Genomic DNA, 24908 nt, shown 5'->3' with positions numbered 1-24908 from the left:
CTAATGCTTCGAAATGCTTGAGTGTTATGTTCTTTTTAAATTAAACTGTCAACGGCTGCAGTATTAAAATGCTTTAGGAAAGATTCTTGAAAATACCAAAAGTCAGGGAGAAGTTAATCTGCTGTTGTTGTTGTGATCCATTTCAAGGGCTATTAGAAAATATCGGCCCAGCAAAACTAAAACAAACAGCATACGTATGAGGAGAAATGCCGTAGAAACTGTCAAAATTTATTCTGGAACGATTAGAACACAATGGCTTTACAACGGCACCGCGGCTGCCAATGCACACTGCAAGCAAACTTTAAACGCCGTACATTTTGCTCTTGTATCTGCTAATTACAGCTAATATCAATAGATTTGTTTCTACTTTTTTTTATACAATTTATAAATAATTCGTGGCCTTCGATTTTCTTTGATTTCACCGAAAATATTTGTAGAATCCATATTTGCTTTGTTCGTTACCATTTAATTCATAACCAGGTGTTCGTTGCTTCGTGGCTTTTTTTTATCAAATACACCTTATTAGATAACATTTCTTTCACTGTTAAATTAACTGTAAATTATACCTTAAACGTTTTTCATCGATGCACACTATAACTAGTAGGTTGGTTTGTAGTACAAAAAAAAAAAAAAAAAAAAAAAATTAAATTAAATAAATAAATAATAAAGTTGAAGTACATACGGGATTTAATGTATCGTAAGATATGTAGATTTATCGACCTAACCGTGCAAATATATTCAGTTTTCTTGCGGTTTTTGACAGTTATAGTGGGCGCATCCAACTGATTGCCGTCGGTTTGCTAAGTTAAAACCAAATATAGTCAAGTATAAAAAATGAGAAAAAGATTGTTTGCTACAAAGTCATTAAAATATCTCTTCAAATGATTAGTTTTAGGCTTATTCGAATTGAATGATTATCGATTTGAAAATCTTCTCTATCTATGTTTAGATTAAATAATGTCCTTTTCTGCTTTTTTTACTAATTTTATTTGCATTTTTTGTATGTCTTTTCTTTTGCAGATCCACCCGTTACTGAAATATAATACAAATTAATACAACTACAGCAACTGCAACCACTAATAATTTAAGATATTATCTAATATTTCTTAGGCATATTCTTTATTACGCGTTACATAAATTATTTAAAGTGTTTCTTTTAACGTTTAAAGTTCAGCAAAGAAAAAAAACGAAACATTTCTATTTGGTTTTTCAACTTGATATGTCGGAGGGCTTAAAAACGCTCCTCGAAGCTGCTCAATACATTGAGCAGCAAGAGAAATTAAAATTATCACCATTATCAGCATCAGCTGTGCCAGCTGCTCTACTCAACTCCGACCAACAATCGCGTTTCACAGTGCATGCCTATGATGCAGCAACAACAAATGGCCACCTTATCAATAATAATAATAATAATAATAATAATAGTACAAGTCATAGTACGGTTAACCATAGCATAAATATACGTAATTCCAATATACGTCATGTGGGGTTAGGCGGTGGCAATGCTGGAACAGCGACCACCACCACCACCACCACCCTACAAGTTTCATCATCGGCCCCTGCTGCAGCGGCTACATTTCAACATGTCAATGGTCATCATCCAGCACATCATCATCCCCAACATCAACATGCTGCTTCTTCTGCTGCTGCTATTGCATTAACCAATTCGGCTAATAGTGGCAACAGTGGCGGCAACAGTAACTCTCATCATATACATCAGCAACGCAACAACAATAACAACAACAACAACAACAACAACAATAACAACAACAACAACAACAACAGTCAATTAATAAATGCCAATCATCACGATTATGAATTTAAAGGTAGTAGTGATGGTGGTAGCGCCAGTGTTGGCAGTAACAGCAGCAATTCGATTGCTGTGGTGGCGGCAACAGGTGGTACTGCATCAGTAACGTTATCACCCCTAAATGGCAGGTCCAGTGATGGCCGAGTGTTGGGTAAGTCTTTTGCATCAATTATACATATTTTTTTTCTATGTTATCCATGTTTCGAGTGCCGCTTTCATGTCATATTAACCGAATCGAAATAATAATGAAAAGAACAATAAGTGCTACTTGCTCATTGGTGGCTAAATGAACGCATTCATTAATAAATATACCTGCATTAATACATAATAAATAGGCATCATTATTGGATCCATCGCATTTTAATGCGATAATAGCTGATTTAATTATTGCCGTACGAAATTATAGAACAAAAAAAAAAAAAAATGTCAGATTAGCTTAACATAAAAATGACTTAAGTCCATTAAAATGGTGAGAAAAATAATTTAATCACAAGCTCCTTTGACTATTTGCTTAAAAGGCTAGCGCATGACGTGACATGGCTGTAATAAATACCTTCGCTTAATAATGAAACTGGCTTAAAATTTCGGTCTTTTGAATCTGTTACGGAAGTAAAGGGGGGAGGGAGGCTATAATCATTCTGGCATTCCTGGCATTGTAGCATCTAGTAGTAGGCATCAAAGATTGCGGCATGTTGCGAGTTGAAAAGCATATGTCCCTAACCCGGCATATATTATATTAAATAGGTTTCGCCTTTCTTTTTCAATATCTCGACCAACTTCATCTTATGCTTCAAAGTCAAGTTTACCATATAAGAGGCAAGCATTGTCCTCTCTTGAAAGAGTTTAGTGCTCGATATGCCTATCTGTTTCTCTCAGATGAGGGCCATTAAGAATGTCCTTGCAAATCTCAACAATTCCAAAACTCTAATGCCAGATAGCATTTCAGCCGCAGCTCTAAACACATAATGCCACACTTACCTTTTTCAGCAAATGCTACAATGTCTAGATTTTCCCAACTTGCTAAAAAATTTGCCAATGTCCAATTAGCACCCAAGAACGCCAACCTACCACTTCTGCAAGCTATCGAACAATTGCAATCAGTTCCGCTATAGCCGGAGCGATGTAATTCATGGTCAATTATCACTTGACAAAATATCTAGCATACAGCAATCTAACTAGTGATAGGCGATATGACTTTCGCGGAAATTGTTCCACTGGTGGCCTAATATTCTTCCTCATCAAGTCATTCGTCATTTCACCGAAAGTAAGGCGATTGCGCTGGATATCTTCAGCGCATTCGATAGGGCATAGCATGAAGCTTTTGACTCCTAGCTGCTTGTATTTAGGGTCGGCAGCGTTTTCTCTTGATTTATACAAATTTTTCTAAACAACCCTTTGATAAAAGTTGTACTCTACATGTTTACTTTAAACAAATTCTTCTTAAGCGCCTGTTCTTCCTCCTTTTCCGCTACTGGTGTTCATCAACGATATCCTTTGCATGACAGAAAACCCTATTTACTCGTTTACAGACGACAGAACTTTATGTCACTCGTTCGCTTTCGATAAGAGATCATACAGTATTAAGCTACACAATGAATACTGCACGATAAGAGACGCCCTTAATGAAGACCCTGAAAAAAAAATATCTGAATGGGTTGACAAAAATAGGGCAAATTTGAAGGCCGCCAAAAAACAATGCTGTCTCCTAATGCGCAGAGCAAGGGGTGAATAACCCCTCCCATTCGATAGTGCCAATGTAGATGGATCAGGTAGTCTTGATATTCTAATGGCAAGAATAGAAAACTGCATTCACTGGACAAGACATGTTTACGAAGTGTCGAAAAATGCCATCAAGAGACTAAATTTTTAAAGCAGTGCGAGTAATACTCGGTCACAGTCGATATTCATCTACATCTAAGCAACATATGCGTGCACTTCGTATCGGTGGGCACCGAAGGACACAGATGCTCACGACCGACAATAAATAGTTTGTCTAAAACTTAGGTACGGCTTGCCGGGTGCTCAGATGTAGGTATATCCATAGCAAATGTTCCACAAGATAAAAGAGACCTATTTACCAAATAAATTGTTTTTATCCGGATTAGGCAGTTTACTTTCCATTATCAATTACTCGTTGCGGAATTGTCATCATACCGTGTAAAACACCACCTCAGTTTCGTGTTATTTACCCGCACTGCCTTACTTTAGAACAATTTATCTGCAGTGGCGTTTTCCGTCATTCAAAACATGTCCACTTTCAAGTCAGACGTACATAATTCATCTCCTTTTTTTTTTTTTCTTCCATTCTATCTAATCCTTTCTGACCATGATCACGCTCACATATATACCCTGAGTAATTGATAAACAAAAAAAAAAAAAAAAAAAATTTAAATTGAATTAACAAAAATTGATTAAAACTCTACACAACTAAGCTCCTTACTTGTGGTAAAATCGTGCAGTGTAAATTCAGTATAATTTATGAGAGCTTCTGTAATAACGAAATTAAAAGAAGTTGCAGCTCTCGACAAGCGATAAGGAACATATGATAATTAAATCGTTTAGATATATAGAAAGCTAACGTGTCAAGCGTGTAGCTGAGATCAATTCTTATACATATGCATGAATACGGATTTCTATTAATAATTGTATAAAATTTTACAGGATGGACAAGACTATAAGCATTTATTATAGCTACATAAGAAATACCCCCATATACTCATGTATCCATGATAATAGGATTGTTATAGGAAAGTAGCTTATCGGTTTAAATTCATCACAAATAAATAACTGTGTTTCGATGCTTTCTGTTCTTTCTCTCTCTCTCTCTCTCTCTCTCTCTGCTTTGCTCTTTTGTGTAAGTTGGAATTTTAAAAGTAATCTTCGATAGAGTTACCAAAGCGTGAAACGTAAGCTTTTCGATAGTGGCTTTTATTTTTATACAACATATTAATTTTAAAAAAATATATATATACATATATATATATATATATATTTATTTATTTATGACAATTTTTAAATTCTTTGATTTTTATATTCTGTACCAGTTGTGGTATAAGAGTGTATTAAGTTTGTGTGGATGTATGCAACAATCAGAAAGACTTGAGATAAATCCACCCTTTATTATTCCGATCGATGCAGAATTATTTTCAAATTTGATTTAAGCGTATCTGTGTCCGTCTGTGCGTCCTTCTGGGACTCAACCAACATGTCACAATTTTTCAGCTCTTTTGATAACATTTTGCATACTGACATGTATCGGCCCAATGACGAACTCTTTTCGAACACATACCACATAAGGCATTATCTTGAAGAAAAAAAAAAGTTGTTAGTTAAATAACTCTGCAGTGGGCCGCGGACTACTATAGTATTTTCACTTATTTTATTTTTTTTATTTTTTAAGAGAATCATAATTTTGAAAATAAGCAAAGACAAGTAGCCCTTGTGCCGACCATGACTTCAAACAAATACAAAAACCTTAGCATTTATGATCATCAATCTTAAGCTGATCTATTACCTTTTGATCGACTATGTTTGTGTTTTACATTTTAGATGGCCTATTAAATGTTTGCCCAATATATTAATCGGTAACAACTGAAATCTGTTGAAGAGAGAGCTTGGCAATCGCAAAAATTGTCGTTCCCTATTTAACATCTGGATTAACCATCATAGTTTCTTTAATGATAAGCAGCGTAACATTTCCAAATTCAATTAATTACATCATTCTGTTCGTTTCGCGGCTGTTAAAGCGCTTAGAATTGAAAAAATTGAAATAGAAAGATATAAAATGGCACAGTTCAATTTCGGAAATGGACGGGGACTCGCCATAAAAGTCAAAAGAAAATAATTAAGTCATCGAAGATATTCGACTAAAAGATATATATATATATATATATATATATATCCATTTTGCCGAAATGATTGCAACATTCGAAAATTATTTATTATATTCTTAATTAGTAACAAATCCTGAATCAAACTAAGCAGACGCTTGTCCGCCTATTTAATGTCTGTGATAAGCATTCCCTGAGTTGCAAAAATGAAGATTTCAGCTTCAAAGTTGACAAGGAGCTGGAAATAGTTTGCTTTGCAACTTTGGTTTAGGCATTTTTTGCTTAATACTAAAACTGCTAAATACACTATCAAAATTTTCATGTGTGTTCTATAACTACGTCAAAGATCTGATACGCCTACTCAATTTTTCTTTTACTCAACTTTTTTCTCTAGTCTTTCTTAAGATAAACGGTATGGGATGGGTGCAAAAGGTTCCGTCTTAGCCGTATAGAATTTTCGGTTTCTCACTTGTCATGCACTGGTTTAAGATGGTGGAAGCGAATTTTGTGAAGTCTTTAATTTTCATTTATCATTTTGATTGAATATTCATATTATTGAGTGAGTTTGTTAGAGACGTTCACATAACTGAGGAAATTGCAATAAAGCCGAAAATGTAATTTATTTGAGAAGGTTACCCTGCAATATAAGAACAGTTTGTTTTTGTTTCTCTTTTGCTTTTTTTCGTGCTGCTCGTGCTCTTTTTTTTTGGCAAACGACAAAAATATATGCTTCCAAGTGGTAAAATTATTCTCTTTAGCGCTGCACTCATTCATTTGTATGTGTGTGCTTGTTTAGTGGTGGTTGTTAAAGCATTTGCATTGGCTTTACTATTAAATAGGAAATTACCGCAAAGAAGAAGGCGTTATTAATAACAATTGTTTGCTTTCCGTATGGTGTTTGGGTGCGTGAATGCATGCGGTTGAAAAGCAACAGAAACTTGTTTTGACCTTGTTTACAATATACATACATACAATCGCCAGATGCTATCACACATGTTGTAAGTTATTGGTTTCTTCTTCTTTTTCAATGCAAGATACCGAAAATAGAAGAAATGAGAAGAAATCATAAAAAAAAAAAATAAATTAATTCGATTTTTGTCTAAAAAAGTTTACTAGCTATGCATGCATAGATAGATATAACGCGATTATATTGCAATGAATAATACAAGAATTTCAAAATAAAAAAAGCATTTTCTTAAGCAAAAAAACAAAAAAGTAACGAAGTAAATAAAAATGTAAGGCCACGTGTTGTTGTATTTAAAAAAAAAAAAAAATTAAAAAAAAAAAAAAAATTCAAGCAAATACATATCTTGTTTTTCTACAATCCGCTGTTACTTATCCATAGTTTTTCTATCAGCACTCTTTTAATACCGGTTTTGTGTAATATGTATCTAAACTTGTTGCGTTCTGCTCGTACAACAATAATGTGAAAAGAGTTTTGAATTTGAAGTTTATGCTCCCTCTCCGTATCTTAATCTTTCTCTCCCTCTCTTTTTCGCTCTCTATTTGTTTGTTTGTTTTTTTTATTCTTCCTTTTTCTTTTTTTTTATTGTTGCATTAACGACAATAAATCATGTTTGCTAAAACATGACCAACGGTGTTGTTGTTATCATCTTGTGTTTTGCTTTTTTTTTTCGCTACTATTGTGTTGATGAAAATTTTGTACTTCGAATGAATGCAGGGAGCTAAATGTGTGTGCGTGTTTGTGAGTAAACAAACACACACACACACACACACTTTAAATCACAATACTTATTTATTTATTTATGTGTCGGTAGTGCTGCGAGCGCATTTACAGCGCATTGATAGTACCCAACCAACAAAAACATCCAAATACACTGTGTGAACAGATGCATGTACACCTAAATTCAGTGTAGACATGTATTTGTGTTTGTTTATTATGTGCAGTGTGGTGAGTGCATGTTGTTGATTATTATTATCGTGTTGTGTAGCACATGTAAACAACAAGTCAATGAACTTTGTACGAATTTTAGGATTTTCTTTGTTTCTTCTCGTTTTCCAAACCTCTTTCGGCAAATAAGTTGATATCTGACATTTATTTAATATAGCTAAACGAAAGAAACAAAAATTTAATAATATTATCACTTAAACGTTACTCTCAACCTCTCAATCGCTCTCTCTAGTTCTCTCTCTCTCTCTCTCTCTCTCTCTCTCTCTCTCTCGCTCCCTCGCTCTCTCTCTCTCCCTCTTCACCTTTTTTGTCCTCTCCCGTTCTCTTGTATCTACAATAGTGTTAATGTTTCGATTTGCGATTATGCGGATAGTTTCAGAGTGTTTCCTTCGTTCTTTCTTCTTTTTTTTCAATGGTCGCGTACTATTTTTCATTATTACTCATCACTTGCATTGGATTAGAGTTATATGAGGAAACTGTTATATTTTTGTAGTTATTTAACATTTTTTGCAATTTGCCGATTTATAATAGTGAAATATATATGGTTTGTATACGAAAAGGGCGGCTCCAGAAAAAGCTTAATAATTGAAAATTTATAATAAAAAAAACATTTCTTTTTTTATAAATTATAATATTTTTGTCTTACTATGAGGAACTGCAACGGGAATTAAGGTGCTTTATAAAATGTCTAACAAGTAAGCGTTCCGACCCTTGCTGTGCGCATTCACTTCACCAACAAACTTTTCAATTTTTAAAAGCATTTCCACTTTGGTGTTGTGAAATATTGACAATGTCCTTTCTTCTACCTCTCTCTCTCTCTCTCTCTCTCTCTCTCTCTCTCTCTCTCTCTCTCTAAGTTCTACTTTACAGTGTTTGATTGATTGTATAATAATTTTTCATTAGCATTAAGTTTTATGTTTTCAGTGAGTAGCTCATATCCTTTGTCATGAAGCACTACTCTTTCAATAACTGTATGGTTTCATCGGCAGTATGACATACCGCACCGATGTAATATAGCATATGCGGTCCCTAGAAAATAGTAAAATAGAGTAGAAGAGAATAAAAAGCGAAAACACGCAACACAAGTTTCAAGGAGAGCGTGCAATGCTTTTTTCCTTTATAAACTGTTTGAAATGATTTCACGATATTGAACTCCTTAGTTCATTCGGGCGCGCATCGTGTTTTAGTCTTTTCATAGTTGGAGCCCAATTCAATTTCCTTATTTCTGTTTTTGTTTCTGTTATTAATACACTTTTTAAACGTTCACGCCGGCGCATATCATTTATTGTCAATTTATCGCTGGCTGTTCGAACATTTGTCAATTTTTTAATTATAATTTAGTGCACAATGTGCTCGGAATTTATCACGCTAAGGATAGACATAAAGAACACCGCCACCAAATTTTGTTCCTTAAATCCATAACAATTAGTAATCACTTGTCACATGGAACTCGGACGCCATCAATCATTCAATGTGTTTAAGGCTGCTGCTTGTGTTCATCAAACCGAAAATTACAGACAGAAAAATTATCTGAACGAATTTTTTTTTTTTTTTTTTATATATTAAATATATATATGTACATGCATGCGAAGTTATATATGCGACCAATAAATCACGCTTATACGTGTAACATAGTAATGAACAGAAAAAAGTGGGCAGAGAGTGAGAGAGAGAGAGAGAGAGTGAGTGGCGACACCCTTGTAGGCGTGTGCCCGATCAGTAAGTGTTACGCCCTCATCCATTGCGCACAGTTACGGCCACGCGTTCGGTCACATCACCCAAAAATATTGCAAAAGACCTCTTTGTGCAGTAGTCCGTGTATGTCTAACACCCATCCGTCGAAATAGTATAAAACGTTTAAAGAAGGTCACGAAATGGTAAACGTTCGCCTCGCCCTTCTCGGTAGTAACGGCTCCGAGCACAAAAACGTTGATTAACACCCTTGTGCTCGTTAATTGGTAATCATTTTAACAGAATTGACACAAGAGATGCACGTATGTTTTTAGTTCACCCATGTTGAGCAAGAAGTCCCACCTAAAATAATGTAAAACGTAAAGCATTCAACTTACACGAGATGACTATGTCCAACCTATATCACTTCAGGGAGGTCATTATGGGTCGATTCAAAGTATAAAAGATAATTTGCTGTTAATCACAGGCCATTCGATCCGCAAAAAATATCTTGTGCACTGCATAGGGGACAATCAAGTATGGGCCCAACTTTACAAATCCAAAAATTCGCATAATAAATCGTGTCTTAGAGTTTCACATAAATTATGATTTGAACGAATTTTAATGATGTTTACTGATATCCAAATTAACTCTGGCTATAAGAAAATGGCTCTCCAATTGGTTAAACCAAGGGTGGGGATTAGCAGTCCAGAAAGGTGGTACCTTCGCTGCAACACGTGAAATGTTGTTTTCCAGATTTGTGCATTTTTGATAATAATTAAAATTTTTCGTCGGATCACCAATGTGGAGCCGATAATTCAGTTGTTTGTGAAAACGGTGCCGCAACAAAAGTTCACACAGATAAAAATACTCTGCAAAAAAGTGAATTCGATTTTCACTATTCAAATGTATCTGTTATTTTCAGATATGGCAACTCTATCTTACAATATAAATATATATTATTAATCGCCATAATCGCTATAGCAAATTTGTTTATGATTATACCTTACACTTGTAAACACTTGTAATAAATGTGTCTAAGAAAGACGGTCTTAAGAGATTATATTTTGTCAGCAATAATAAAACCATTCATTTTTGTAGGGTAGAGGCATGAATGTTATTTTGGGTGTTGGTCCAAATCGATTTTCGATACGTTGAAAGCAAATAATTAGAGTTTAACGCGACTCGACTATGATTTAATCTCCAATTGTACAACTCGGTATAAATTATCTCGCATTCATCAGGGATATATATATATATATATGTATTATGTGTAGTGCCTCTTTAGTGTTTTTGATTCTAACTGTTCTAAAGAAATAGACAAAGTTACTTTACCTACCTTTCTCGAGTAGCGATTGGCTTGACTTTGTTGTACCAGCGATATATCAACTAAAGCGATGTAAGTTTATGAGAAAGACTGAATGAGTTTAGCATGCAAAAACAAATTTCATATGTGATGCGTGCGTGTGTGTGTGTGTATATATATATATGTACAAACTATTGGATTCAGGTGTTTGTCACCGCTTCAGCTCCAAGTTAGCTATGTCAAGTAATCATTCATATTCATTGATGTTCTTTCTACGCACACATGACCATTTTTTTTTTAATGTTTTTGCATTTATTTATTTTTTATTTTTATTATATATGTAGATATTGTTTTTGCCGTTTGTATTGTTATTGCATGTTTTGATTGCTATAGTAGTGAAAAGTGCAGTATATGACATTGCATTGGTAATGGATATTTTAACGTTTTAGTTATGCATGAATGTGTGTTTATATATGTTTAATTCTGTGTATTGTCGCAAATTGCTAATAAAAAACACATAAACCAAATCATTTGCACAATAGTTGTTCGCGTGTGCAGTTGTTGTTGGCGTTCAGAAAATTTAAACTTTGTGAAGTAATATAACGAACGATTAAAATTTGTAATTAAAATCTAAAAACCAGAAAGATAAAAAATGCCTGCAATCGAAGAAAATTATGAAAATACTAAATAATTAGTTTAAATAAATAAATAAATAAATAAAAAATTAGCACACATACCCACGCGCGCGTTCTCTCGTGTATACATACCAATGAAAGAAGAAAAAAGAAAAATGTGGCCTCCGTCCTATAAAATTTCAAATAAGGACTTTTATTCTTTTATATTCCGCTCTAAAGATAAGCAAGAAGAATTATTTGGTTTAGAGAAAGTGTATTTAAATCGTTTAATTAATATATTGCCGCCTGCTATGTTAGAGCAACTACAACATCAACGTGCATTAACTTTAACAAGATCTGTAATGCCTTCGACGTTTTGGAACTTGTCTCGCAATGGATTAACACCTTACCAGCTTGAACGTCACTTGCTCAGTCTCAATAACATGTTCATGGAAACTATAACACCAAGAACATCATCCATACAACCGGAACACATTTCAAATAATCTACCAACTGGCAATATCTTGAATGATGTTTTCTTACGCTTACAGATCAATTCGCAGAATACGCAGTTAACGGAAACGAACGCAATTGCCTCGTGCTTCGGTGCAATTAATAGGGCAGACATAATGCATATGCACAGAGCCACAGCTCATGCAACCGTTGCTCAATTCGCAAACGATTATCAGACCCTTCAAATGTTAAAACATTTTATAAATATTCCAGCAACAACAACCACCGCCAACATTACTAGTTGTTGTAATCCAGAGAGCACTTTAAAAACTTCAAAAGAATATTTTCATAATTCCTTAAATCGTTTCAATTGCAAAACCTTTCCATCGCGTAACACGCATGAGTCTCGCGAACAGCGTTTACCTCGTAAACGTTTTCGTACCGAAAATATCGCGGATAGATCAAATGATCCGAATTTCGTTCAAAACTATGATAATGCGGATAACTTGTTGCCACCACCGAAAAAGAAGTGGATACGTCATTATTTAACGGGTATTTATTAAAATTAATATATATTTCTTTTATATTTAAGCTACACGGTGCCGGTGATAATCGTAGCCAAAGTTCGATAACGTTCTTGTCTAAGTAAAGTGCACTAACTAACTAAATTTCCAGCTGCGGCGGCAAACGAATTGATACCTGTTCAGAATTTGGACTTAGCCTTAATTAGTTGAGAAACAGACGTGATCGATTGCAAATGCGGCTTGATTCATCAATGTATCGCCGCGTACAAAATCGATGTACTCTGCCCAATGTTTATCGTTGTTTTTTGTATGGAGCTATTTCTCAAGACCCCCGAAATTTGCACCGATGATCTTTGATACTTTGATCTAAATTATTTTCTTTGAAGCATATTGTTGAGATTTGCACACCTAAGTGATAGTATCCTCCGGGGGAGGGGGGACAGATCTATCTCTAGCATAGAGTGGTAGGTAAAATTTTAATGGTTTTGTTCAACACGGTAGTAATTTGAAAAATTCGCTTTCTCATGTCCAGATTTTTCATGCAAAGCAATGAACACAATGCCATTTCCATACCGTTAGCATATTAGCGATCTCTACCAGCTTGACATTTCTCTTTTGTGTTTTTTCAATGCCTTCGAGTGTAAATACATTTTTTCTGAGTGTCCAGTATGTATAATCAGTGTTTGTACGAATTCGTTTGAATGGATAAGCCCCGAAAAAATTCGTGTTTCCGACCGAAAAGCGTTCACATAAATAGTTTTTAAACCAAAGGGTTAATTTGAATAGTATTGTTCCCCGTCAAAGGGTAGTGTTTAATCAACGCACAAATCTCGCATTTTCTCATTGTTTTGAAAGCAAGGAAAAGTAGGATCATTAAAGCCGACGAAGTTTTAGTAAGCCTTGTTTAATGATTGGCGCCCTCGCTTAAAACAATAGCGACTCTATATTGAAGTTGACATCTATGCGTAATGTCCCAGGAATTGTCGGCCATTTACCGGAAAATACCGACCGCACTACCATATCCATCTTATAGTCTTGTCATTGCATCATCCGATTATCGTCTCTTCCGTTCAGGTGACAGTGTAAATTCTTGAAAATTCATGGAACATTTTTTATGCTCTAAAAGCTTAGAAATTTTATTTGGAGGTAAATGTGAAACTGCTTGAAACTGCTTGAACTGCTTGCGCAAACTGGCAAATAAATTTTAACTAAATAAAGTTTCTTCCTTATAGAAAAAAAAAAAAATTATTTTGCCGCAAGAAATTTCCAGACTAACTAATATTTTACCATTTTTCTGTATTCACGAAAAGCAATAACCAGTCTATTAAAACTCGGCCTAGAATCGCAATAAGTTTTTCATTCTTTCTAGTTCTTTAGCTTCGGTACGAACCTTTTCAAGCCATTTTGAATTTTTGTACAGATCGTTCAATTGTTCGTTTATCGAGACAATTGAGTGATTGTAAATTTGGCTGCATCACATATAAAGTTGCCACCCTTACCGATTTACAAATTTTCATAAGAAATTTTGATGAATTGTCAATATTGTTAGAGCGTGCTGTGCTTAGTGTTATAATTCGTTGAAAAATGACCTTGACAAAAGAAATCAGGACAAATGTTGAAATAGAACTCAAAGGAAGCAAATTGAATGCAAATATTTTCAAATAATCTTAAAAGCATAATTCCAGGCTATTATTGAGACGAACACGGCCGTAAAGGTTGAAAGAAAACTGTGTACAATTGGCATTTAAAACTAAGTAAAAGATCATAATTAACAATTCATTATCGATACCAACATATTCCAAGGCTTTCTATGGTTTATATGCAGCAATAATACATAAACTCGAGATAATCGACGAAATTGTAATTAACACCTCATGACAGATGTGGATTGAAACCTTCATGCAAATATTTCGCTCAGTAATTTTAAGAATAAAAAAAAAGGAAGAAAGTAAATAGCGGACCAGCTTACTCCGCAGTCGACAAATCACTTAACAATTTTTAAGCATTGGTGTAATAATAAAACAAGTTTCAAAGATTCACTCTAAGCAAACTCCTTACGTACTTACCATTTGCAGCTCAATATCCAGCTTGTTCGATATATAAAGCTTTAGTTGAATATGCGATTTTTTCTTGAAATTTTGGTTTCTAAATCGACAAGAAAATACCCGAAAATTGATGTTATTAAGTCAATATAAAATTTTAATTTTAATTCATCAAGAAGTAATGCATATTATACGGGTTGGGTTCCATGATGCCTGTTCTCGTAGTGTTAGAAGGGGAACAGCTAAATTATACTTCTAGCGGCGAGTATAGGAGAAACTACCGTTTACAGAAAGCATCAATTAATAATTTCATGATTTCTCGGCCCAATTTTGACTTAATTGACGTCTTATTGACCGCAGTGAAGTTCCCATAAAAAGGTCAAAAATATGTGACGAAACTTTTTCTTTGAATTTACGTGAGTTAAGGGCATCGGTGTCGGTATTTCTGCGGAAATTGAAAATCTATGAGGGCAGATAGAAGAGACTGTAATTGTAGGTGTATAAAAGATTCCGGTATAAGGGTGGCCATATGCTGCCTAAAGTATTCTGCTTTAATAAAATTTGTGAGTGAAGATTGTCTGTCATAGGCGAGAGGCGGTGGGGGCTTTTTCACCGTTCTTCATCCTAACGACTGAGAACGACCATTCGGCGAATTTTGTGGCGGCTATGGTTAATCCAAAACTCCCGGTGGACTTAATATGAAGTAGTTAGATAGACCGCGAATTATCAAAGAAAAAAATGTAGTGGCCCATGTCGCCATACCAATAACCTCGTTGTGGTATTTCGGCAGTAGTGAGGCTTTCGATATGATGAAAATAGTTGCGTTTCCAGGGGGATGCGGCTTAACGCTTCTTATATAGAGCTTATGGTATCGGGCGTCGTCGAATTAAGCAGTCAAGCAAGCATCCACGTTCAGGCAAGGGATATCTGCTATATTTGATGGTTTCACGATAACTGAAGGGGGAACGTCTTTTAATTTTACCACAAAGCCATATATGTGAGCAGTAGATGCAAAATAATTTTCTTATTTTTTTTTTCACATTTCTTTGCAATTTATATCGACATTCTTTGCAAAGTATGGATAGGAGAGCAATTCATAAATTTTGAAAATTTATATTCAAATATATTTGTATACAGGCTCATCGTTGTGATACAAAGGTGTATTGAGTTTGTGCGGACGTTTGTAACACTCAGAAGAACTTCAAATAGACCCATCTATAATCATATCGGTCGATTCAGAATCATCTTATGGATCGATATAAGCTTGTCTGTCCATCTTGTATACTTACATTGAACTTACGAGTTGCAAACTTTTGAGATATTTAGGTGAAATTTGATGCACCGACCCAAGGACAAACAGTCGTGAAAATGGTTCGGATCGAAGCACTTTTTCGACCACCTTTCCATAAAACGCTTTATTTTGAAAAGTCATTATATGAGCGTATTAGGCTCAGTGCCGTAGCCCGCTATTGTGTATATTCTTTGAACCTTGCCATTATTTGTGGGATGCAATACGTGCATAGTTGTACAGCGTAGGGAAATTGCTAAAACTTATTACGAGAAAAGTGAACCCACGGCTACGTCCCGTGCCTCTAGAATGAAGCTGACGTTTGATTAAATGACTTTTTAAATGAGGATTATTGCCCCTTTGGCATAAAGAAAACATATTTGAAGTCCGTAAAGGACTTTTACTTGTCCAAAAATGGCTTTTGGGAGTGTTTCGCGGCTTGAAAATATGATTTTAGAGAAACATGATTACAGAATTTTTGATGGCGCGAAGTAAATGATTTCGACTTAGAGGGCATATGGCTTCAACAAAATGCTGCAACATGCCATGCAATTCGGGACTAAGTGAATTTATTGACAGAAGAATCCAATGAACATGTAATCTTTAAAAACGCCTATGTGAGCTTGTCATAAAGACAATACGATTTATCTCTGGGGAGTTTTACTTTAGCATTACTTTGGATCATTGGCATTGGCTTACTCCAATAATTCACGAATCGAAGACTATTCGTCTTCCGAAGAAGAATGTGGAAAAGTGACGAAAATGACGTGTTCCAGGACTGTATTTTTGCATTCATGTCGATATCTTTCCCGTTTCGCTTTTTTTACAAATTGAAAAAAAAAAAAAAGGGAAAAAGCAAGAAAACAATTATTTGATGCCTCAATATTTTTAATTTGAAAAACTTTCATCTACCTGGCATTCAATATATATATATATATATATTCATTGAATATGAAATCTGCCCATTCCATATTAAAAAGGAACGTGTGCGACTTTAAAACACATTTTTATAAATCAAATGAGATAAATATCAAAAACGACTGAGCAAAGTTCGTATAATAATGAGAAAAAACAATATGTAAAAATAGATTAAAAATAAATAAAACAGCAATAAACATCTACGGTATAAAGTAATGAAATCGATGTATATGCAAAACACGTGCAATATTTGTATAAATTATAAAAATGCTGCAATTCTGAAAATAATATATAAGTGGTGTACGAACAAAAATGTTTGCATATTTCAAATATACTGAAGCGTTGGTAACACTTTTCAAATATTATGATAATATCTCTCTCAAAAAAAAAAAAAAAAAAAAAAGAAAGAAAAACGAAGATAGATAAGAACGTAACGTGAAATATTGATTTATAGGGAAATAACGGGAAATGTGTGTAATTAAACTATGAAAAGCATGTTTTATGAATGCTTCAATATAAATGAATAGACAGATCAATAAAGATCAAATTATACTCTATAGTAATTTAGAATTGTTATCTAGCACTTATATTTATATTCATAAATTTGCCGTGGAAGTAGAAAGACTATAGTGGGACGCGATCAACCATAAAATATCGTACATTAATATTATTAAGGCGTTATAGAAGAAATGGTCGAAAACTTGCTCCGATCCTTATAATTTTCAATAGCGATCGTCCTTGGAGAAAAACAGGCCAGTGCTGTTGGCTGGATCTACCTCAACTTCTTTAGGCCGTGGCACACATCCGCGTACACGTAAAGGTATACCCTTGTATCAGGCGTGTAGTGCAGAGTATAAAAAGTCAAGCATCGATATAGTTATTTGTTCGTCAATATTAGCGATACCTAGATACACCTTTAATATATAATACATAACTAGTTGATGTACATCAAACTATGTGCAAATGTTTCCGTTTTTATTATTTTGATTTATTTTACTAAGCGCATGTATAATATATAATTTCAAAACGTGTGCTTGTGATATTTACCCTTAAACTTAATCAACTAATATGTATGTAAATAGTTAAACAATAACAACGTAAAAAAAAAAAAAAAAAATATATATATATATATATATATATTATTTGCCATCGTTAAATATATATGACATCAACGTGTATGTCGGCAGGTATTCACACAACCAGGTAGGCGGACATGTGCGCCTCTAGACTTGCAGTTGTACTAAAGCTCTTTACTTAGCGTAAGTTAACGACTGTAAAATATATTAAATTTTTAACTCAAAATTTAATCATGTGAAACTAATGGTCTTGGTTTAATAATAATACCTTTTAACGATTATTAAGAAAAATAAAAAATTAAAAAAAACACTACAAAAAGCAACATAAAAGCGAGGTTACGCTAATTTTTTCACTCCGTTTAGTGCGTCCTTCTCTTTATTATTGACGTTCATTTAACATAAAATCGTATAGAAAACTGTAATAGCCTGTGTAGTATCTTTAAAGTCATTTCACCATCATCGCATCATATACTGCTACGAGGACTGAATTCAAAGTGAAAACGATCTCGGTCAGCGCACCCTTACGCCTATAAACAGAAAACAGAAAATCGATTTCTTTTTTTAAATATAGGTTTTTTTTACGAAAGAGTGACTTTTACCGAATTTTGCATTCAATCGTTAAATCCTTCTTCTGGTTCTATCTATGCTTTTCATTTACCATAATACTGAGAGATTTGCAAAACATGATAGAACGATCTCCACTACCTGTTACTCTATTAGAGAGGGGGAAAATATATTTGGCCGTACCGTTATGACGACTGAGGAGTTGCGCCAACGATAATGAGTTCTTTTGGAGAGACCAGTATTTCAGATAGGCCTTGCGATTAGGTTTTGCGCTTCTCATCAAATGTATGTGTGTGTGACTCTTGACCAAAGTCATTTTGAGTTAAACATGATCCTCTTTCGGGAAAAAAGAAAAGTCGGCTATATGATCTTAATTTATTCAGTTAGTAGAATCTTCGTGTAAACTGCTTACAGGCTTTCTTGCAAAAAACGTTAGTTCGTATTACTTTTAACAATTGCTTCAATTGCTGCAGTTTAGATCATAGATCCACACGTCGTCAACTGGTAGCAAAAATGTCCACATCCTCAAAAAGCCTACACTAGTTAAACTTAAATAGTGAACAACACTTCGCCTATTGCCTTAACATTTTCTTCGCTTTTTTCATGACTTTCATTTATTGCCACGTGGGACTATACATGACGGGACGTATATGCCCATGCAAATTTTTTCCCAAAAAAAAAAAAAAAATTCAGTTATTCAATTATCGACATGCTAATAACAGCGAATGGACGCTAAAGCATCTAGAATGTGAATTCTAAAAAAAAAAAAAAAAAAAAAACCCTCTTTAATTTTACGTATTTTTTTTAAGTGTATCGTACACTGTACAACGTATGCTGATTGTAGTGAAAAAGTATACAGATTTAGAATCATTTTGCAAGCCAATTAATGAAGCGACCAGATTTTCGTCTTTGAATAGTTTGTCAGCTTAGCTACCTATGAGGTGTAGAAATAAAAAGCATAGTAAAAAATAATTTACTTTAAGAAAATATGAATTTCGTGACGAAAGAACAGCCGATGTTTTCAGTAAAGACTCATATTTTGGGTAACATTCATGGCGCTGCTCAGACAAATGATAAGATATCGATTGCAATCAATTTTATCGAAAAGGCGTAATATTTTTCTGAACGAATTTCACCATACTGGGCTGAACGACGTAGTCATATTAAAAATTCGCAATATCACGTTTCCTAATGTATTGCACTCGTTTGCATCAGTTTTTGGTTGTACCATTCGACTAGTAATGGTTTTATTTCATTGCGTCTAGTTAATCTCCATGAAACGTGGCGACAGACTTTAAATCCAATTCCTAGTACTTCCTTCCTTCGTAGGTTCCCCGTGCAAGTAAGTTTCACTTTAACGCTAACGGAAAGCAATGCTATCTTTCCTTATCACATAAGAGAAGGAATGAACATCCCCTTTTCCTTTTTTTGAAGGAAGTAACGCTTTTCGTGTTCGACTTTTATTAGACACGAAACTCCAATATGAAAACTCGACTTCAAAAAATTGAATTTGCACTCTTTAACGGGATGCTGAGTTATAATGCAGGTACGTTCACATGGATAACTCACACTTTGAAAACTATGTGTCATAGAGAAAGTAAAATCTTCTCTTAGAAAATATGATCAATAATAATGTAATCCACATCTGATAATCATATCCTACCATTTAATAGGCGTATTGAGTTGGGAATATATGCTCAAGTTTTGAGTATAAAAGTCGGATTTCAGACGGAATGTGTATACGTTTGTTTAACTTTTACAAATCGTTTTTTCCAAGTATAATTCATTGCAAATATTACACATTTATATAATGGGTAGAATTGTGTTTGCATTTTTTCTCATATTTCATTAAACTAAATCTCATAACGAAATATTTGTTACAATGTACGATATTGTTCATATGCTTATAATAAATGCCAAGCAAAGCGTTCTCTGTGTGACAAACGAAGCAGTGCACGTATTATATCCCTTAACACAACCTGTCAATCATTAAATTTGTGCACCCAAGTTATTGTTGATAGTTATAATTTATACGGTTTTTATTATTTTTATTTACTTTTTTTTTTTTTTTTTTTTTTTGTTTTGCTTCACACACGAGTAGTAAGTTATGAATAAATTCAAAGTCAAACCAAGCTCAGAATATTTATTTCAAACACTTTTATGTAATTAAAAAGTACATTTTTTTTTCCAAACATATATATTACGTTTTATTTTGCGAACAACTCGAGAAATAATTTTTTCTCTTTTTTTTCGTTGTTTTTCTTTCCAAATAGGAAATACCCTTAATTGTATTTAATTGCTTTAAATAAGTGTTCGGTGTAAAGCGTAACAACACAAAATATAAATTTTTTTTTTTTGTGAAGTTGCTTAGTGTCATAAGGTGAAAGCGTATAATATATTGTTCAAAGAAATTGCATTTTAATTACGCATACGCCCAGTGGAAAACATTTAAACACATGTATTAATGAACGCATACCTTTTTGCGTTATTTTTACACTTATGAAAGAGGGATGAAAGTATGAAACACACCCAATAGCACGCATCAGAGAATTTGTTAATGTATATAAATCTTCGATCAATATTACATTGTGAGTCGGTTTAGCCAAGTTTATTACTTCGTATGTTGTTTGCTGGCGGTAAGCTTACGATCTTGAAAAGCTGAAACGTGATATACTACTGTGCTCAAGAAGCGAGACAAATTTGATTTTATCTCCTTTTAAATCTATTCAGTATTCCAAGTCTATTTTGTCCGCGTCAAAGCAATCCCCCTCAGATGATATATCGTTATTGTGACAACGGTTCTTGCAATCTTCGAAACAGTCGTTTTAGTCGATTTCCGGAGTGTCGTTCAAAGCTTTCTGCGATTCAGCTTTATCTATTCAATCGATTAAAAATGTTGTTCCCGGAGCGGTCTTTTGTCAGTGCTGTCAAAAATTATATCTGATATTCAATATACTCGCACAATTTAGCTTGAATATTAGCCATACCGCTTGAACACAGTATTATATTCCATGTATTCTGAGTTGATGGTGGCCAGAGATTAAGATAGTGATAAGTATGTGGTCTGCCCGCAATGAGAATAAAGTGGGAATTTGTAGTCCGTAGCAGATATTTAATCCAAAAACGAAATGAGATTAAAGTTTCTAGGACAATATGAAGTGCGTCCGTCTCCTGGCTACAAACACCACATACATAATAAACAAAAAATATTTAATTATGACTTGAAAGAAAGTTTCACGTGATTTACGATTATGGATATCAAAGATTCGCTTTAAGGCAAATATTATGAATAATGCTTTTGCCTAAACGAAAATGGAGCGTGTTGGGACGTTGTCGCCGAACAAGCCGAATATTAAATATTATGCATTGAGTTATCTAACACAATTCGTCCGTCACTTATCTTAATGAATACATATAAAAAGTGAAGGTTTCGTTCCGATGGTATCTCTTCGGAAAGCGGTCAATGCAAAAAGCAAGCCAATTTAAGAAAATCGGTCCAGTTCATCAAGGATCGACATCCCGACGAGCAAACATAATTAATCATAATTCAGAATTGATTGTCGTAATACAAATTGGGTAATACAAGTTGCGATAGGCAAGCCCTTCTGAGTTGTTGCACAAGTTTACACCAGCTTAGCGTACCTTTATCATAAATGTAATAAGCTTTTGGAAATTTATTTTTAGCTAGAATCAAATTTTTCACTATTGCCTTTTAATTGTTTTTATTACTATTGTATAATGCGTGTTCACCGAACCTAAATGAAATATGTTCATTGTAAATTGATGGCTTTTAATACTTTTGCGTTTTTAAATAATTGTCACCACTTTTCGCGTAACAGCGATTTTAACGCATTTTGTTGCATAAATACCCCATCACTCAATAACTTCGTAGAATGAAGTATAGACATTGCCTCCTATGCCTCATATCCTATGACTTTTGTTGTGGCTAAATTTGAAGCCTATATCTCAATTTTTGCGATTAAGAGAATGTTTATCATAGACATTAAATAAGCGCACGGGCAGACCGACATGCTTAAGTTCATTCCCAATTGGATGCTGATCAAAAATTTATATGCTTTATATGGTATGTCTGGAGTTTTCTTCGGGATCTTGCATGCGTATAATGAAACCAATATTGAAATATATTCTGAAGAAAAGCAAAAAAATAAAGCGCTCCTATAAGGTGATCAAAAGTGCTGTGCCTTCGTAGTACTTCTTCTTTTATTACCACGTTTGTGAAGAAAGAGGGGAGTGCAAATGAGCAAGCAGTGTTCATTATTGTGTTCGTGCTAATCTTAAAAATAGATCTCTGCGAACGAAAAAAATATTTCTTTATAACAAAAAGCGCCTTTCGCGGAATTTCATGACGTCTATAAGGTATAATTTGAAATATAATAATTAAAGGCTTTACTGGTGATAGGAAGAGATATGGACTAACGGACATGATTAAATCAATTCAATTATTCTTACCTATCGAAAATATATATAACTTATGCGAAGTTTCCAATAAAGATCCAAAGATTTTGTCGAAAAAAATATACCTCAGAGTTGGAAATACAAGTCGAAATAATATGAAACAGCAACGACGAAATTGTAACAGAACTTGATCAAAAAACCGAATTACTCAAAGCACAAAAAATGATCCGAGATATCCGCAATTAGGAGAGAAACAGAAATTTTTATATGTTTGCCTGAGCATCCAGCGTTATCTCTCAGGCGAGGTGTTATAAGAAAAGAAAGTCGCTAGAAAGGAGATTTCTATTCAGAATATTTCTTAGAGTGTAAGCAATAGTACCGCCATTGTCGGTGCTACAATGGCTCTAATCGATCTGGGCGAAAATTGTTATGAACTCTCTTGGTTGGCTTATTCTCCAACTGGCCCTGGCGGCCATTGTCATTTCCAATCTTCGATAAATGATCAATCGAAAGAAAATGTACTGCGATACTAATGCGATAATACTGCGCTAATATAAGAGATATTATGAAATTTGTGGTGGGTGAGGTTAATGGATCTGGTCAATCAGGATTAGAAAAATTGAAAGGGTGAAAGGGTTAAGATACCTGTCGATTTTATACATTTTCCATGAGAAAATAATTATTATTATTTTGCATTCGGATTTTTGCATGATTAATATAATCGCAGCGATGTCACTAACTATATCATACTCGCTTTGCTTTTCCAATTTTGCATTATATTTATTTTAATTGATTTTATGTTTTATAATTTGTTGTTTTTATTTTTCAATTTTTTTTATTTTTATTTGTTTTATTTTTTTTTTTTACTTTTCATACATATTTATTGTGTTCCCCTTTGGTTGTCGTGTGTACGCGTACATCTGTTCACAAAATTCCCAAAGAAGATATATATAACGACAGGCAATCACTAACTACATCAGGTGATAACAATGATACAACGAAACAATTATTGTTGTCCGATCATGCTGCCGCAAAAAGCAATAACAGTGATTTACATGAACACGATGATTGGCAGGGACAGCAATCACAACAAGAACCAGAAATAGATATTCCCACTCCTGCAATACCACCACCAACATCACCATCCTTTACACCAAAACATACACTCTTAAAACCAACCAAATTTACATTGATGGCGAGCAATGGTGAGGTTATTGGAAATGTTGCTACGACCAATAAGCAAATGTTATTGGCCAGCGGCATACGTATAGCCTCATCGGTCGCTACTAAAGCTGTTAGTATACCACAAAATAGTAGAACGTTGTCTTTTCCGTTGCATCATACGACAAGTACGGGAAAGCCAAAGACATTTATACCATTGACACCGCCGCCAATGTCGAGTAGAAAATTTGTAGAGCCTACCCACTCGCGTATACGCAGTTTCTCATTATCCTCCCATAAACTTTCAGCCAACCATCATCAGCTGCAATTTCAAATGCACAACGGCAGTAACAACAATACAAGCAGCACTAATATGATAGTAGATGATGTATCACCGCCGCCTGTGCAACCAACCCAACAGCATTCGAACTACTCAGTGTCTTTAAGTGGTCAGCTGCATTCACCACCGCGTAGTTCCGTGGGTAATCATTATATACAAATGATAAACTCTGCTGCAGTGCAGCAGGCAACAAATAGTAATGGTCTGTCAAGCGGTACAGGACATGTAACGCATGTTACACCCAGAAGGCGTACCATCAGTTCGAATAGTAATGGGTAAGCTATCTCATGAAACTATAATCTCTTTCACTAATATTATTAAAAATAAATACTGTTCAATAGGGCCGGTACCCGTGAAGTTCATAATAAATTGGAAAAAAATCGTCGTGCCCATTTGAAAGAATGCTACGAAGCATTAAAAAATCAATTATCTTTAAAAGATGAAGATCGCCGAAAAACCTCTAATTTAGCCATTTTGGGTGAAGCTTTAAAATGTGTCCAGGTAATTGAATATTTATTTTCTTTTTTTCCAACTAAGCGATTATAATATTTTTTCTTTTATTTATTTTTTTTTTTTTATTACATTTCAGTCATTTCAAAGGCGCAACCAAGAGCTGGAAGCCGAATGGGAGCATTTGGCGAATGATAAAATCAATTTACAAAAACGTATTGTTAGCTTAAAGCGTGAACTTGGTCCAAAATATGAACAATTGTTTTCGGGTATATTTCCTGACATTGATTTGAGTTGTATACCAACAACCAGTGATAGGGGTGAGTGGGTTTATTTAAAGTATGTCAAAGCATAATCAATTTTCCAATTTCAAATAAAAAATTGCGTTTGTGGAACAATCATATACGATACTTGAGCTGCTTTAAAGAAAATGGGTACAAAATTTGAATAATTACTTGAAAGTTATTCAGCAGATTTATTGAATGCCACCACATTTCACCTACGTTATATATATATATATATATATATATATA

General features: G+C 34.2%; 1 protein-coding gene across 5 annotated transcripts in view; it reads left to right on the top strand.

Moving 5' to 3' along the window:
• LOC119637288 (homeobox protein 2) overlaps positions 1–24908 on the top strand; it is a 124447-nt gene that overhangs the window by 85517 nt on the left and 14022 nt on the right. For 3 of the 5 annotated variants that reach the window (XM_038033219.1, XM_038033221.1, XM_038033220.1), the window contains exons 2-5: positions 1021–1961; positions 23894–24200; positions 24267–24426; positions 24515–24695. In XM_038033219.1, coding sequence (XP_037889147.1) covers positions 1220–1961; positions 23894–24200; positions 24267–24426; positions 24515–24695 — 1390 coding nt within the window. In that variant the 5' untranslated portion in view covers positions 1021–1219. Of the gene's footprint in view, positions 1–1020; positions 1962–11027; positions 12149–23893; positions 24201–24266; positions 24427–24514; positions 24696–24908 lie in introns of those variants that run through there. The other 2 variants (XM_038033218.1, XM_038033222.1) reach the window with 2 other exon arrangements.

Source organism: Glossina fuscipes, unplaced genomic scaffold, assembly GCF_014805625.2.
Source record: "Glossina fuscipes isolate IAEA_lab_2018 unplaced genomic scaffold, Yale_Gfus_2 59, whole genome shotgun sequence".
Taxonomy (NCBI): domain Eukaryota; kingdom Metazoa; phylum Arthropoda; class Insecta; order Diptera; family Glossinidae; genus Glossina; species Glossina fuscipes.
The sequence above is the reverse complement of the archived record's forward strand: the minus strand, read 5'-3'. Positions and strand labels throughout refer to the sequence as shown.